This window comes from Saccopteryx leptura, chromosome 2, assembly GCF_036850995.1.
Source record: "Saccopteryx leptura isolate mSacLep1 chromosome 2, mSacLep1_pri_phased_curated, whole genome shotgun sequence".
Taxonomy (NCBI): domain Eukaryota; kingdom Metazoa; phylum Chordata; class Mammalia; order Chiroptera; family Emballonuridae; genus Saccopteryx; species Saccopteryx leptura.
This window is the reverse complement of record NC_089504.1, coordinates 237,698,230-237,713,986: the sequence shown is the minus strand read 5'-3', so window position 1 is coordinate 237,713,986 and position 15,757 is coordinate 237,698,230. Positions and strand designations below refer to the sequence as shown.

General features: G+C 46.6%; 2 protein-coding genes across 5 annotated transcripts in view; one reads left to right on the top strand and one right to left on the bottom strand.

The window, feature by feature from the left end:
- RNF10 (ring finger protein 10) overlaps positions 1 to 2,339 on the top strand; it is a 35,835-nt gene extending 33,496 nt beyond the window's left edge. For 2 of the 3 annotated variants that reach the window (XM_066370759.1, XM_066370757.1), the window contains exons 14-17: positions 389 to 489; positions 1,100 to 1,157; positions 1,255 to 1,413; positions 2,055 to 2,339. In XM_066370759.1, coding sequence (XP_066226856.1) covers positions 389 to 489; positions 1,100 to 1,157; positions 1,255 to 1,413; positions 2,055 to 2,131 — 395 coding nt within the window. In that variant the 3' untranslated portion in view covers positions 2,132 to 2,339. The remainder of the gene's footprint in view (positions 1 to 388; positions 490 to 1,099; positions 1,158 to 1,254; positions 1,414 to 2,054) is intronic. The other variant, XM_066370760.1, reaches the window with a different exon arrangement.
- A 1,619-nt stretch (positions 2,340 to 3,958) lies between these two features.
- POP5 (POP5 homolog, ribonuclease P/MRP subunit) lies at positions 3,959 to 6,614 on the bottom strand. 2 transcript variants are annotated; one of them, XM_066370767.1, is made up of 5 exons: positions 5,846 to 5,923; positions 5,614 to 5,756; positions 4,573 to 4,722; positions 4,315 to 4,398; positions 3,959 to 4,203 (listed from the first exon to the last, which is right to left on the bottom strand). In XM_066370767.1, the coding sequence occupies exons 1-5, from the start codon at positions 5,863 to 5,865 to the stop codon at positions 4,091 to 4,093; spliced, it is 510 nt and encodes a 169-aa protein (XP_066226864.1). In that variant the 5' UTR covers positions 5,866 to 5,923; the 3' UTR covers positions 3,959 to 4,090. The 2 variants fall into 2 exon arrangements, with proteins under 2 accessions (XP_066226864.1, XP_066226865.1); XM_066370768.1 differs by lacking the exon at positions 4,573 to 4,722 and having other exon boundaries at positions 5,846 to 6,614.
- Positions 6,615 to 15,757: the final 9,143 nt, after the last annotated feature.

The window sequence follows — 15,757 nt, the reverse complement described above, 5'->3', positions numbered from 1 at the left end:
AACTGAATATTCTCAAGTCATGGACATCTGCTAGCTGGAACATAAAGGTTGACCTAATTAAATTTTATATCTTGGAGCTTTTTCATCTATATAAAACCAGTCCAAACCTAGGCTATAAGAACCAGCCAGTGTGGAAAGTGCTTCTCTTAATGTGGGAATAGATTCTGCCATAACTTTTAGTGTTATTGTAAACACTAAACTTATGAATAATAGGCCATGTTCTTGGCTTTTTGAGAATATGTCAGAATTTAAGTTGGATTGAGGTTTGCCTTTTGAGATGAGATTGTTTATCCACATCTGATTTAGGGTTCATCTCTTCAGACTTGTTAGGAGAATACTCTAGCTCCCTGGAACTTGTTCGTATAATCAGGTCTCTGGTTCTTTTCAGATTTTCTGCTGACCCCTGTGTCACCCACTGCCAGTCGGGGCAGTCCTTCATTCTGCATCGGGAGTCTGGAAGAAGACTCTCCCTTCCCTTCTTTTGCCCAGGTGAAAATCCTTTGTGAGGCAGCCCAAGTGTATCTAACATGGACTCTGCTGCCTGTTCTTTTCTGGAAATTCCTTTGTTGAAGAAGGGGAGGCTTGCATGCTAATTTCAAACTGACTAATAATCATGGAAGGTTTTCTTAAGAGGGAAGCTCATGGATTTATTTTTATTATGTTTTTTAGAGAGAGAGAGAGAGAGACAGGAAGGGAGAGAGATGAGAAGCATCAACTCATAGTTGCAGCACTTCAGCTGTTCCCTGATTGCTTCTCATATGTGCCTGGACTGGGGGGCTCAAGCCAAGCCAGTGACCTCTTGCTTGAATCAGCAACCTTGGGCTTCAAGCCAGCAACTGTAGGTTCATGTTGATAATCCCACACTCCAGCTGGATGAGTTCACACTCTAGCCAGTGACCTCGGGGTTTCGAACTTGGGACCTCAGCATCCCAGGTCAACACTCTATTCATTGTGCCACCAACCGGTCTGGCTCATGGATTTAGTCTTAGATGGGTAACAAGGAGGGAGGCTAAGAGTAGTTGAGGAAGAATCAGAGTTCTCATTATTTAACAGATCATTAGAGTTCCTTTCCCCCCCCCCCCCCCCCCCACTTTGGCAGATGCTGAGAGTTGGAAAAGCAAAAGCAGATGTGTGGCCCAAAACTGCTCCAAGGAAAGGTAAGGATGGCCCTCCTGGTGAAAGGGGGGGTTTGGTCCCTTTCAGAAAATACAAGTCTCTAGCATTGTTTCTAGAGTTAACACTGGTATTTTTTAGATGAGAACAGCTTAATTCCTCCTGCCACTGTGGACAGTGATGGGGAGAGTGATAACTCGGATCGTGTTCCTGTGCCCAGTTTCCAGAATTCCTTCAGCCAAGCTATTGAAGCAGCCTTCATGAAGCTGGACACGCCAGCTACTTCAGACGCCCTCTCTGGTAAGGGCAAAGAACCGGAGTGCCTGGCCTGGAGCTGTCCTTCCCACTGGGGTCCTGGGGCTGTCCTTCCCACCGGCGTCCAGTCGGGCACTTTCCCCTGAGCCTTTAGGCTCACCTTCTAACTGCCAGCTAACATTGCATTTGGTATGTCACATAGCACCTTTTTGCCACCTCAGATTAATCCTTGAGGCTTGGATGTGAAATACTGAGAAATTCTTTTCCCCTTTTTAAGACACAGCAGTGGAGAGTAGATTTTGGGATCCTGAGTGGGTAAAGGATGGCTCATAGATGCAGAAATTGGGTTTGAAGTCCCCCACTCTGTGGTATTCATAATTAGATGTGAATAACAGATTTATGGTGTGCTTCCCACGTGTGTCTGGCATTGTGCTGATTTTATTTTCCTATCAGCCATATTAAATGGGCATAATTCTCACGTTAGAGATGAGGAAACAGAGGTCTAGGGAGATAAGAGACTTGCCCAAAGACAAACACCTAAGAGTATGCAAGGACCGGTGTTTGAATACAGGCATTCTGATTCCAGAGCCTATACTCTGAGCTGCATCTTGTTCTCAGTAATGAAAACTGGCCAGAGGACCCAGGGATGGCATTCTAAACTAAGCTCTCTTACTGTTTCTATTTAGAAGAGAAAGGAGGAAAGAAAAGAAAAAAACAGAAACAGAAGCTCCTGTTCAGCACCTCGGTCGTCCACACCAAGTGACACTAGTGGCCCAGGCTACCTTCTCCATCTGGTTTTCTGTTTTCCATGCTTTTGTTTTGCTGCTCTAATTTTTAAGTATTTGAGTTTGAACAGATTAGTTTTGGGGGAGGGGGTTTCCACAATGTGAGGGGGAACCAAGATTTTAAATACAGTGTATTTTCCAGCTTCCCATCTTTACACCAAAATAAAGTATTGACACTCACAGAGATCTCTTCCTGCCAAGATTTTTAGTTTGTTGCCAGGTTAGTCTTTTTGGCAAATGTGTAATTAGTTTTTTTCAATCCCAAATAATTTTGAGTTCTTTCAGTATCCCTTGGAGCAGCCCAAATCAGTGTTACATAGCACTGCTCAGCTCTGACTTATGTCAGGGCATATCATGGTTTCTGCACACCTATCAGTGTGCTTTTTAAAAATAGTTGAATCTTTTCTATATGTTCAGTTCTCTTAGAGAAACAGGGATGGGAATAAAATGGATTTAGGATACCCAGCTTGAATTCCAGTTTTTTATCTGACATGGCCAGGCTATTGGGCCAGACCTGGCTTGCACTTGCATGTGTGATGGAGGGTTTTGCCTCTTGCACGTGGTTTCTGTTTGGCAAGGAAAGTTGTAACTCACTAAGGAAGCTTTGGGACCTGCCAACCTTTAAATCAAACTTGTTTCAAGTGACAGTGGCTTAAATTGTAGGAACAGAGGAGTCCAGCACAAATTGAGGCAGAGCAGGATGGGTTTGAAAGCAGTGGCATTGCCCACTGCTTCTCTGTTGTCTAGAGTAGTCTTATGCCTTGGTTTGAGCTAAATTTGAGTGATGTGAGTTCTTTTGCTGCTTAATAAAGTAACCTCTAGGTATAATAGGATGTGAAGGCAAACAGTTGTAATAAATTACCTGCACAAGCAATGTGAGCTTTCTGTTTTTTTAAAGTCCAATTCAGGTCAGCTAGACACAATTAATAGGTTAAAGTAATAGCAGAATTCCTCAAGCTCTTAGTAGCTATCATGGAGTAATGTCTTTCCTAGTATCAAATCTAAATAAAGGGTTTGTGATCTAGGCTTAGCTTTAACTTGTCATTCTTAAAAAGAAGCAGTTCAGCCTGACCAGGCAGTGGCGCAGTGGATAAAGCGTTGGACTGGGATGCCTAGGACCCAGGTTTGAGACCCCAAGGTCGCCAGCTTGAGCGCACGCTCATCTGGTTTGAGCAAGGCTTATCACTGGCTCGAGCAAGGGGTTACTCGGTCTGCTGAAGGCCCCACGGTCAAGGCACATATGAGAAAGCAATCAATGAACAACTAAGGTGTCATAATGCACAACGAAAAACTGATTGATGCTTCTCATCTCTCCGTCCCTGTCTATCCCTCTCTCTGACTCTAGGTCTCTGAAAAAAAAAAAAAAAATTAAAAAGAAGCAGTTTAGCCTGACCAGGCGTGGCGCAGTGGATAGAGCGTCAGACTGGGATGTGGAGGACCCAGGTTTGAGACCCCAAGGTCGCCAGCTTGAGCGCACGCTCATCTGGTTTGAGCAAGGCTCATCATTGGCTCGAGCAAGGGGTCACTTGGTCTGCTGTAGCCCCCTGGTCAAGGCACATATGAGAAATCAATCAATAAACAACTAACGAACCGCAATGAAGAACTGATGTTTCTCATCTCCCTCCCTCCCTTCCTGTCTGTCTGTCCCTCTCTCTGACTCTGTCTCTGCCACAAAAAAAATAAAATAAATAAAAAAAATGTTCAGAAATCCTGCATCAGGAACTCTGGCTGGGATGAGGGTGTTGTAGCTTGAGATGAGAGGATTTTGTTACATTGAAACAAAATCCACAAATCTATCAAACGTGTCTGGGACTTTGAGTAACATCCATTTTATTATGGAGAAAGATCCTGGAAATGTAGAGGATCCTGCTGCCTCCCAGAATGTCCTGTTCCAGCAAGTGGGCCTGAGTCTTGGGCACACTGCAGCCTGCAGAGGTTCAGTCCATTGCTTCAGCAGCCTCCTCACCATCACCATCTGAGAGCTCCTCCTCACCCGACTCCTCCAGTAAACAGCTTTTTGTGATAGACTTCTGGATAGCTTCCCTCTCTCCTGGAAAAGGCAGACAGAGCAGGGATGGAAGATGTCTTCGACAGTGTGACCATTTACTCAGCTGAAGGAGGTCAGGCACTGCTCAGTGGACATTGGGTTAGTGCTGCTTACCTTCATCAGTGCAGTTCTGCAACAAGATCAACAGCTGTCTCCTGTTGTACTGGATCAGGAACTTCTGACATGTTCTAATTGTACCTGGCACATGAAAGACTTGTGGTCAACAGCTTGTAAAAGGTGTCTGCCTCAAAGACTTGCAGAACTAGGGGAAAGCAGCTTGTTCTTGGCAGGATAGGAAGACCCACCGACCAGTCAGGACTGAACTCTGAACCTGTTTCCTATTAAAATCCAGCCACACCACAGCACTCTTACCTCCCACATGTAAGGTGTTGAGAAAACATGGGTAACGGTGTCCTTTGTTCTCCAACTGTGTGATGAAGGGCAGAGCTGACCACACGAGTTGGTAGAATTCCTTTCGGCATCGAAGCAGCACTATTCCGGTATAGGCATTGAGGTATCGCACTACGGCAGGAAATATAATCATTTTGGGAAACGTTGGATCCTCAAGATCAGGTTAAAAATTTTACGGTAACTGAAAGCCTATACTGTCTGCCAGAGACTGTTCGAGACAGTGGGTGGCACTTGGGACGCATCAGTGAGTAAAAATATTCCTGAAGGAAAAAATATTTAGAACAGACCTTCATTTATGGGAGGATAGACAATATCCAATGCCCTACACACCACTCAGAACTGATGAGTTTAGAATTTTAAATGTTCTAATTCATTGGCTTGTTAACTCAATAAATTGGGAGTGGGGAGGCAGAAATCCATCTTCCTCCTCAGAAGAAAACCCTTGGCTGAAAAAAGGTTCTGCAGCAGCCAACTGAGTCTTACCTGAGGTCGAATTGTCCCTACATGCAACTCCCCCATATTCCATTTTGAGCATGTGTGAAAAGAGGGAATTTAGATTTGTGTGCCTGTGGGTAGGGCCCTCCCCTTCCTCATTTATATACACACAATTATATGTTTTATACAGGCCCTATTAAGGGCTTTTCAGTGTTATTTTTTTCCATGTGATGGCAATGTAACCAGTCACCCAACTTAACAGGAACTACACGTCTGCCCTTATTTAATTCTAACCGTCCTATAAATGCAGTCGCAATCCTAACATACACGTCAAATAGGTACGTGGGACTCTTGCCCAAAGTTCCATTGCCTTCTGCTCTTAGCTCTGTAACTTGGATTCATCCAGATCTGGGGCTCGGGCTCCCAGATGCCTAAGGAGGATGACATTTAGAGAGGACGGTGCATCAGGCTTGGCAGCTCCCTAGATCACTTGTGCCCTTTCTCCTTCCTCCGGCCCCCAATCCCTCCATGTCTTGCCGTTGGCCCAGATCCCCAGCACCTTCGCACCCGCGAAGCCGATGGAGCAGGCGGCCGCGCCGTAAGTCCCGTGCACGCGGGCAATCGTGTCCCGTACAAGGCCGCTCAGCATTCGGTCATCTAGACTCAGGCGGCAGCGGGGGTCGTCAGACACCACTTCGCAGAGCAGGTACCTGCGGCAGGCGAGAGGGAGGTGAGCACGCGGTAAGGGCCGCGGGCACTTGGTCGGGAAGGCAGTGAAGGGTAGACAAGAGATGCCTACCTATGCTTGAAACGCACCATGGCGACCTCCGCTTCCGGCGTCCAGACGCACAAACGCTGTCCGTGTTCCGTAAGGCGGCCAATAGGAAGTTAGCCTCCGCAGTCTTGCAGCCACTCAGAGAGGGATGCAGGATAGGAAGGCGGAGCTGTAATGTTGAGAGGCCGAGCCCAGTGTCACTCTCCCACAAGCCTCGCCTCCGTTTGCGTTTGCAAAGCGCAAGCGTATTGCTGAGTTCCAGACTGATTTGGTTGGTTCCAAACTGCGCTCTGTGTCGGAGCAGTTTCTGGTTGAGAGGGTTATGTTTGCTCGCCAGAGTCTGCAGTGTTGTAGGATGCAGTTACAGAATGTGGGGCCCTCGGGATGTTTACTTTCTATTACACTGCAATACAGTTGTGTATGCACTTATATTCTCTCCCTAAATCTGGGTGGTGGAACTCTTGCATTTACAGGCCAGGGATTGATACAGGAAATAGGACGCTTACTTTCAGGTTAGGGCTCGGTTTACTTTTTCCGTACAGCCAAATAATGTTATTACTACTGGGACAACAATCTTACGGAGACGGATATATTGTCTCGTGTTTTTTTTTTTTTTTCAGAAATGATCTGTGGTTATATTTTCCCATTTATAAACTGAAAAGCGCAAAGAAACAAAAATGTTATAATCCCATCACCAGAGAATAATTCATGATGTGTTTTTGTTTTTGTTTTCCCCGTTATTTCTCTCCTGTGCCAACGTTTCTCAAAGTGAGATGCAGGGACCACTGGGTGTTCCAAAATTCCAAGGTCAAAATTTCTTTAGTAATAACAGTAAGATGTTATTTGCCTTCTTTACTCTTTCACAATAGACAGTAAAGTTTTCCAGAGGTTACATGACATGTAATGACATCGCTTTGTTTAATGAGGTTGTATATTGTTTTGAACACTTCTGTTTTAATATCCATGATAAGTATTGATATATGTCACAAAAACAGAAGCTCCTTGGATTCTAAATAATCTGAGCATAAAGGGGTCCTGAGACAATGAAAACAGTTTGAGATAAGAACAGCTGCCCTATGCTAAGTTATATTTTTCTTTTCTTTTTAAGCATAGGATAAGATGGTTTAGTACCTTTTTTCCTGCTTGAATATATATTTTTTAAACTGTCTTATTGAGGTATAACATACATAAAGTGAATATGGGTGTACAACTCAATGAGTTTTTACATATATATAGATTTGTGTAACTACCACCCAGATTAAGAGAGCATTTCCAGCACCCAAGAAGGTTCCTATACCCTCTTCCCAGTCAAAATCCTTCCCAAAAGTACCCCCTATTCTGACTTCTATTATGAAAAATTAATTTTGCCTGTCTTTGAACTTCTGATAAATATCTGATAGCATGTTGTGTGTGTTTGTGTGTATCTTTTCACCCAACATAATGTCTGTAAGATTCATTCACCTTGTTTGACTATATTTTCATATAAAATGTTCAGCAAAATTTTTCAGCTGCACAGTATTGTATTCTTTGGATGAACCACTGTTAAATTTATCAATATTCCCATGATGGACGTTTCAGTTAGTTCCAGATTTTCTTGTTATATTCAGCACTTTGATTCACAGCCTTGTGACTAGGTCTTTATTCTTTATACCTATCCCTGAATTAGTAGAACTGTCAAAGATTTGGCTGGCCCTGTAAGGTCTATAAAGAAAGGCAGGTTTAACAACTGATTATTTGCAAGATCTGGAAAGAGTCCTCAATTTTCCCATCTCTCACTTTTCACCACCATAAAGGAGGGATACAGAGGAAAGAAAGGGGCGAGAGGAGGGGGAGGCAGAAGAGCAGTGACCCTGCTGAGGGACCAGGGTCAGGTCTTTTTCACCGAGAACAATCTTATTATCCAAAAAACGGTCCCCCTTTCTGCCAGCAGGGGGCGTCAGAAGCCCGTTGTGCAGAGAAAAAGACGGACTAAGATTCTTCCGTCCCTAAAATAACGCCACTAACACTTTCTAGCCTTCAGCTCACTTAATCCCAACATTTTATGAGATGTAGTTGGGGCTCAGATCAAACACAGATCCAGTAAGAAGCAGGATCAGAATTCGAACTCAAAGCCATCCTACTCCAGAGTCCTTGCTCTCACCTACAGACTGATGTCCCGTGCGTGGTTTTGCTTGTTCACTCGTATGAAATGGAGAGACTATTCACGTAGGTTCGAATCCCTTTTTCGTCATTTTCCAGCCACATGCTGTCGGGGAGGTTAATTCATGTCTCTAGATCTCTGTTTCCTCATTTGTGCAATAGGCTAATAATGGTTCGTCCCTCGTGGGTGGATGTAAGATTTAAACGAGTTTTAACGTGGGCAAACCGCTTAGCACAGTAAGTTCGCACTAAACGCTGTTTTGAAAGAATGATCTACTCCTCCCCCTAGGCACGGCCCCTCGGTGGAAGCATGCTGCTGTGCGGGACCCCTATCCTCGGACCAGGCTGGGCCTCCTGCTGGCTCCACGAGGGTCAGGATACCAGCGGTAGCCCCGCGGGTCCGGCGGCCGGGACTGGCAGCGTCGGCGGCGCAGCCCACTCCCTACGGTAATTAGCTAGTGCAGGCTTTGGCTCCGCAGCCGCTAATTACACGTCTCCTAATGAGGCCGGCGGCTGTTTGCAATCACACGGGTCTCCGCCGCGCGGCGCGGGAGGCCGCTGGGGAATCCGCCCGCGAAAGCGTGGAGGGCGGTGAGATCCTCCCGGCGGTGACCAGTGTGGGCCCAGACCTCGCGTCTTCCCGGAATGCGGTCACCTCGGCACTCTCCCAGCCCGGCCATAGAGCCATCATTATCTGCACTTCCCAGGTGAGCGGGGGGGGGGGGGGGGGGGGGGGGGGGGGCAGGGGCGTGAGGCTCGGAGAGAACTCACACAGGCACAAAACTCTCGCAGAATAGGCTAATAGTGATCTTCCTGACCCCTAAGCCTGTGAGTGCTCTTGACCGATTCAGGTACTGCCTGGATCAATGAGGTATTATTATTATTATTATTATAATTATTATAATTATTATTGCTTGCTGTTGTTATTCCTGGGACTCCCAGAGAAAGATCCCAGATCAGATAAATGGGGCATAAAGGAGGAGAGCTTAAGAAACTTCCTTTGAGCACTCACCCTTCTTCCCACCTGAGGCTTCCCACATTCACTTTGTGCTGTTGGGTCAGACACAACACTGAATGTTAATTCTGGCAAGACCTTTAAAGCTTACTTGAACATATAAATCACACAACCCATTTCACAGACTGGGAAATCTGGAACATTCTCGAGGAGGTGATTGAAGCAACTGCTAAAATGTTCAGTAAGATGGAGGTGAGGAAGCTACAACTGTTCACCTTTTTGCAGGACCTGCTGGTGTGGGATCCAGAGAAACTGCCTATATTCTCCATCTTTTTTAAAAAAAAATTGCGACAGAGACAGAGAGAGGGACAGATAGGGACAGACAGACAGGAAGGGAGAAAGATGAGAAGCATCAATTCTTCACTGCGGCATCTTAGTTGTTCATTGATTGCTTTCTCATATGTGCCTTGACCGTGGGGCTACAGCAGAGCGAGTGACACCTTGGGCTCAAGCCAGTGACCTTTGGACTCAAGCCAGGACCACAAGGTCAATGTCTATGATCCCACGCTCAAGCTAGCAACTCCATGCTCAAGCTGGCAACCTCAGGGTTTCGAACCTGCATCCTCCACATCCCAGTCCCACCCTCTCCACTGCCTAGTCAAGCTATTCTCCCTTTTTATATTATGAGCCACCATTCATTAGGCTCTTACTATGTGCCAGGCACTGAACTAAGCACTTTGTGTTTGACTTCATTTAGTCCTCACAACAACCCTGTGCCAGCAGTTCCCATCATTCTCTGAGGCGTAGGGAGGGGAAAGACTTGCTCAAGGTCACACAGTAATTTCAGTCTGCAAAAGACCTTTTGTCTCATTCTAAAACCTGTGCTCTTAACCCCTTGCTCTCTACCTCTTATGGGATGTCTGGGACCTAGAAGTGTGTTCTAGAAGGCAAATGCAATTTGGGTGTCACTCAGTGGTACTTCTGGCATCTAAGGGATCCCTATCAGCCCGGATGCTGCCCTGGAGGCTGGTGGCAAAGGAAAATTGTGTCTGTTTTAGCGTTTTGCTAAGCAGCTGCTGCTCATTAGGGGCTCCCGCTCTTCTAATCCAATCAACCAATTCCCTGTAAAGCCTTTATGGGGACAATCTGGATAAAATTAAACCCTCCATCTGCCTGGCCAGGGTCCTGGGGAGTAGCCACATCCTCCAGGCTGCTGGGGCAGACATGGCCCTCCCTGGACCTCAGAGTCAGAGCATCATATCTCTTTCCTCCCTTGTCCTCACTGCTATGTGGACCTCTTTCCCATTACCTCGCCTGCTGCGAGGATTTGCTCATCCAGATATTAATTGAAATTACAAGGGCACTACTGTTTGACCTGGCAATTTCTCCGCCAGGAATTTATCCCACAGAGATGCTTAAACTTGTGCCAAATGACAGGTGAACAGGATGTATGTGTCTTGCAGCACTGTTTGTGATAGCATAGGGCAGCTTCTCATTGCTAGTAAGCTGCAGAGCCAGGATTTGGACCAGACTGTCCCTATACAGCTTCTCTGGCTTTAGATGCATGGAAAATTTCCAAAAGATGACACAAAGCTATTGATGGTTACTCAGGTGAGAGGAGTTAAAGGTGTGAAATAGGAGGGGAACTCACTTTTTACTGTGTCCCCTTTTGAACTATTTTATTTTACCATGTGCATATGTTAGTTTCATAATTTTAGAATTGTTACTAAGCCCCAGACCCCAAAGTATGTTATTAGTAGTCCTTGCCTTTATTCTGGAAGTGGGCACGATCATTATCCCCATTCTACAAGTGAAGAGGCTGAGCTCACCCAGGCGATCTGGCCAGGCCATATGGCTAGGAATGGCGAAGGGGGACTGACTCAAGCCAGTGTTCATACCCCTAATTTATATTACCCCCCTGGGCTTGGAAGGTTCAGAGGAGAGAAAAGTAGTTAAAGAATCTACTCTGGAGCCACCTAGCCTGGGTTCAAGTTCTGATTCAGCCTACTCACCAGCTGTGTGACCTGAAGTAAGTCACTTCCCCTCTCTGAACCTCAGCCTCCTGTCTCTGAGAGTTAAATGACTTATCTCCATGTCAAGTGCTTAGAACGGGGCTTGTCTCATCCAGAGTGCTCAAGAAATGTTAGGTATTTTTATAGCCTTGTTCTGAACATGGTCTTCCCCAACTTCAAGCTCAGAGCAGGTCCTTCTCACAGCTGATGGGTTCAGCTGTGGCTGCTCCTGTGTTCTTCCCAAAAGGCAAAGCCCAGCTACCCTGTGCTCCAGCCTCCAGCGGAAGTCCTTTGGAATCGGTTCTCCTGGGTTTCCTTGGTATGGTGGTTATGATCAGAACTGATCACGTCACCAGAGCTGGAAAAATGGGCAGAGCCACAGGGCTGGTGTGGCCCAGATCCAGGGTGAGCCTGAGATGGGCGGCCTCCCAGTTCGGGATGTTCCCAGCGCCTTCCCACCGCTCATGCTTGGAGGGAGAAGGGACTCAAAATAGCTGTTGCTTCCCCAGCACGGCACTAGGCCAGGGACAGGAATAGACATCTGGGGGTGGCCGCCTCAGCTTCCTTCAGGGGTCTGGGGGGGCTGGGAATAGCTAGAGGCCAGATTCCCCCCACCGGGGCGGGGGATAGTGCAGCTGTCAGTATACAGTGACTTACCTGTGACAGTCCAGCCTATGGAAAGTATTGCCCCAACTGGGGCTGGCTGGTCAGCAGGTCACTGGCTCTGACCAGATACCAGCCAGGGTCTGAAATCTTTAACTAATTGAAATCTTTAACTAATTTCAACAGTGGCTCCTCTCTTGGCAGATAGGGAAACTGAGGCCCAGAGGGAGGTTCATGTGCTTGAGATTGATCACAAGGCTGGTTAGAAGCCGTGCTAAGAGGAGAGGCAGGCTTTGAGAGGCGGTATAGGGTGGTGGATATAGGGTTAAAGGACTCAGACTGGGCACAAATCCAGCCTCCATTTATTTATCTATCTATCTATCTATCTATCTATCTATCTATCTATCTATTTATTTCCTCTTTCTCTCTCTCTCTTTATTTATTTATTTATTTTTGGTATTTTTCCAAAGCGAGAAGCAGAGAGGCAGTCAGACAGACTCCTGCATGTGCCCCACTGGGATCCACCTGGCACTCCCACCAGAGTGTGATGCTCTGCTCATCTGGGGCGTTGCTCCATTGCTGCTGGAGCCATTCTAGTGCCTGAGGCAGAGACCATGGAGCTGTCCTCAGCGCCCGGGCCAACTTTGCTCCAACGGAGCCTTGGCTGCAGGAGGGGAAGAGAGAAATAGAGAGGAAGGAGAGGGGGAAGGGTGGAGAAGAAGATGGGCACTTTTCCCTTGTGCCCTGGCTGGTAATCGAACCTGGGACTTCCACACGCTGGGCCGATGCTCTACTGCTGAGCCAACCAGCCAGGGCCCAGCCTCCACTATTTTTGATCTGCATGCTCTCACGCCTCAATTTCATTACTTGTAAAATGGGTACAATAATAGTACCCGCCTCTGGTTGACTGTGAAGATGAATGAGTTAATACTTGGGTTCTATTAGGTTTATTATTATTTCCTTACCAGATTTCTCACTTGTTCATTCCTAAGACATTGGCTGAACACCTGTCGTGAGCCAACTGCAGTGGTAGGCCTGGCTCGTGGCAGCTCATAGTGTGGCGAGAAGAGACCCATTGACATTTCAGGGAGCCTGCCCATGCCAGCTTCTGTGCTAAGCATTTTTATCTGCATGTCTCATTTATTCCTTACGACAGCCTAAAAGGAGCTATTACCATGCCCTGTTTTATAGACAAGGGGAGGGAGGCTCAGAGGGGCACACAGCCAGGAGGTAGCAGCAGCAGGATTCGCAACCCTGGCTGCTTGCCTGCATAGCTCATGCAGGTAACCACTGCATTTCACTGTCATACTTCCAGGAGATGATGGACAAGTCATTGAGTTGGTGCAGTCCAGGGGTTGGGTAGGAAGTGTTAGGTATATGTAGGAGGGCTTCACTTCCCAGCCTTGACATTTATCACCCCAATCCCCACACACCAGTCCCATGTCACATGTGAAGTGATCCCCAGCCACACTACTGAATTCTTACCTTGAGTCCTACTATGTGCCCGGCCTGTGCTAGGCTCTGAGACCATAGAGACTTCATTCCTGCCCTGAAGTTGCTCATGATGTGGTGAGAGAGACAGTTTTCTGAAGTGGCAAGAGCTATTCAGGGGCAGCTGCTGTGATGAGGGGAAGAAAGGGGGCCAGAGGGTACCTGGCAGAAGTACCTAACTTAGCGTGGGAAGTCACGGAAGGCTTCCTGGAGGGGGTGATATCTGAGCTGAGGCTAAAAGGAGACAGCCAGAAGAAGAGAGAGGTGGTAGGAAAGAGTGTTCCATACGGAGAGATGGCTTGTATTAAGAGGAAACGCTAAGTTCCAAGAACTGTGAGTAGGAGGCCTCGAGGTGTGGATGAGGGGCACTGAGGCTGCAGAGATAGACAGGGACAGATCATTCAGGGTCTTGATGCCCACACTAATGTGCTTGGATACTATCTGGAGGGTGGAGAGAATGAAATCAGGGGCTATAAGGTTCGGGGAGGATGAACCTCAGGAGGCTAGGCTGAAAGTGCGTAGGCTGTTGCCTGGAGCGAGAAGGGAGACTTGGATGGGGGTACCGGAGAGAAATGGGAAGCTTTGTGAAGTTTTTAGAGGTAGAATTGGTTATGTATTGCTGTGTAATAAATCACTCCAAAACTTTGTGTCTTAAAACAACTTATTTTTTGTGATTCTGTTGGTGACAAGGCAGTCCTGTTTTATGTGGTGTCAGGGGCACTGGGATGGCTGGAAGTTTCCAGAATGGCCTCACCCACATGGCTGACAGTTGGTGCCAGCTGCCAGCTGGAATCTTAGCTGCGGCTGTTGGCTGGGGGACCTTAGTTCACCCCTGTGTGGCCTCTCCATGGGGCTGGGGCTTCTCATGTTATAGCAGCTTCTGGTAGCAGAAGCTAACATGGTTTATAAGAAGACCTGGACTCAGAAGTCCCAGAACATCACTTCTGTTGCATCCTAGTGGTCAAGGTCAGTCTCAAGAGCAGCCTGATCCAAGGGGAGGGATAATAAGTACTATCTCTTTGATGATAATGATGATACAGAATTTAGTGGCATTTAATGCATTTACAATGGTATGTGACCAACACTTCTTCCTATTTTCTACTTTTTTCTCACCTCATGAGAACACTATACTCATTATGCCATTCCTCCCTATTCCCTCTCTCCCCAACGGTGACAACCTGCTTCTTGTCTCTATAGATTTGCCTATTCTGGATATTTCATATAAAAGGAATCATATGCCTGACCAGGTGGTGGCGCAATGGATGGAGTGTCAACCTGGGATACTGAGAATCCAGGTTTGAAACCCCACTGGCTTGAGTGCCGGCTCACCAGCTTGAGCGCAGGGTTGCCTGCTTGAGCATGGGATCATAGACATGACCCCATGGTCGCTGGCTTGAGCAAGGGGTCACTGGCTCACCTGGAGCCCCCCCCCCCATCAAGGCACCCATGAGAAACAATGAATAAACAACTAAAGTGACATACCACGAGTTGATACTTCTCATCTCTCTCTCCCTATCTGTCTGTCTCTGTCTCTCTTGCTAAAAAAAGGAAAGAAAATAGGAATTATACTCTGTGTGACCTTTGTGACTGGCTTCTTGAACTTTAAGTTTCATCCAAGTTGTAGCATGTATCAGTTTTTTATTTCTTTTATTTCTGAGTAATACTGCATTGTATGGCTAGACCACAATTCCTTTATTCATTCATATCATCAATCATATCCGTTGTTAGACATTTGGGTTGCTTCCACCTTTTGACTATTGTGAATAGTGCTGCTGTGAACATTGGTAAATAAGCATATGTTTGAGTCTCCATTTTTAATTCTTTGGGTATATATACCTAGGAATAGAATTGCTAGGTCACATGGTAATTATATGTTTAACTTGTTCAGGAACTACCAAACTGCTTCCCATAGTGGCTATGCCATTTTACACTCCCACCAGCAATAGACAAGGACTCATATCTCTGCATCCTTGTCAGCACTTACTATTTTCCATTTGTTTTTTTAAAAAATATTTTCCATTTATTTAAAAAATATTAAAGCCATCCTAGTTAATGTGAAGTGCTATCTCATTGTGGGTTTTGTGTGTGTGTGTGTGTGTGTGTGTGTGTGTGTGTGTGTACATAGACAGAGAGAGACAGAGAGAGGGACAGATAGGGACAAACAGATAAGAAGGGAGAGAGATGAGAAACATCAGTTCTTCATTGTGGCACCTTAGTTGTTCATTGATTGTTTTCTCATATGTGCCTTGACCGGGGGTTACAGCAGACCGAGTGACCCCTTGCTCAAACCAGATGAGCTGGCGCTCAAACTGGTGAGCCTTGCTCAAACTAAATGAGCCCATGCTCAAGCTGGCGACCTTGAGGTTTTGAACCTGGGTCTTCCGTGTCCCAGTCCAATGCTCTATCCACTGTGTCACCACCTGGTCAGGCCTCATTGTGTTGTTGTTGTTGTTTTTTACAGGGACAGAGAGAGAGTCAGAGAGAGGGATAGACAGGGACAGACAGACAGGAACAGAGACAGATGAGAAACATCAATCATTAGTTTTTCTTTGCGAGACCTTAATTGTTCATTGATTGCTTTCTCATATGTGCCTTGACCGCGGGCCTTCAGCAGACCGAGTGACCCCTTGCTCGAGCCAGCAACCTTGGGTCCAAGCTGGTGAGCTTTTTGCTCAAGCCAGATGAGCCCGCGCTGAAGCTGGCAAACTCAGGGTCTCGAACCTGGGTCCTTCCACA

Coding starts and splice junctions, on each gene's coding strand:
- POP5 (XM_066370767.1), bottom strand. CDS start 5,865: ATGGTGCGTTTCAAGCATAG. Junction 4,399..4,572: donor CAACACCTTACATGTGGGAG/GTAAGAGTGCTG, acceptor TTCATGTGCCAG/GTACAATTAGAACATGTCAG. Junction 4,204..4,314: donor GCAGAACTGCACTGATGAAG/GTAAGCAGCACT, acceptor TGCCTTTTCCAG/GAGAGAGGGAAGCTATCCAG.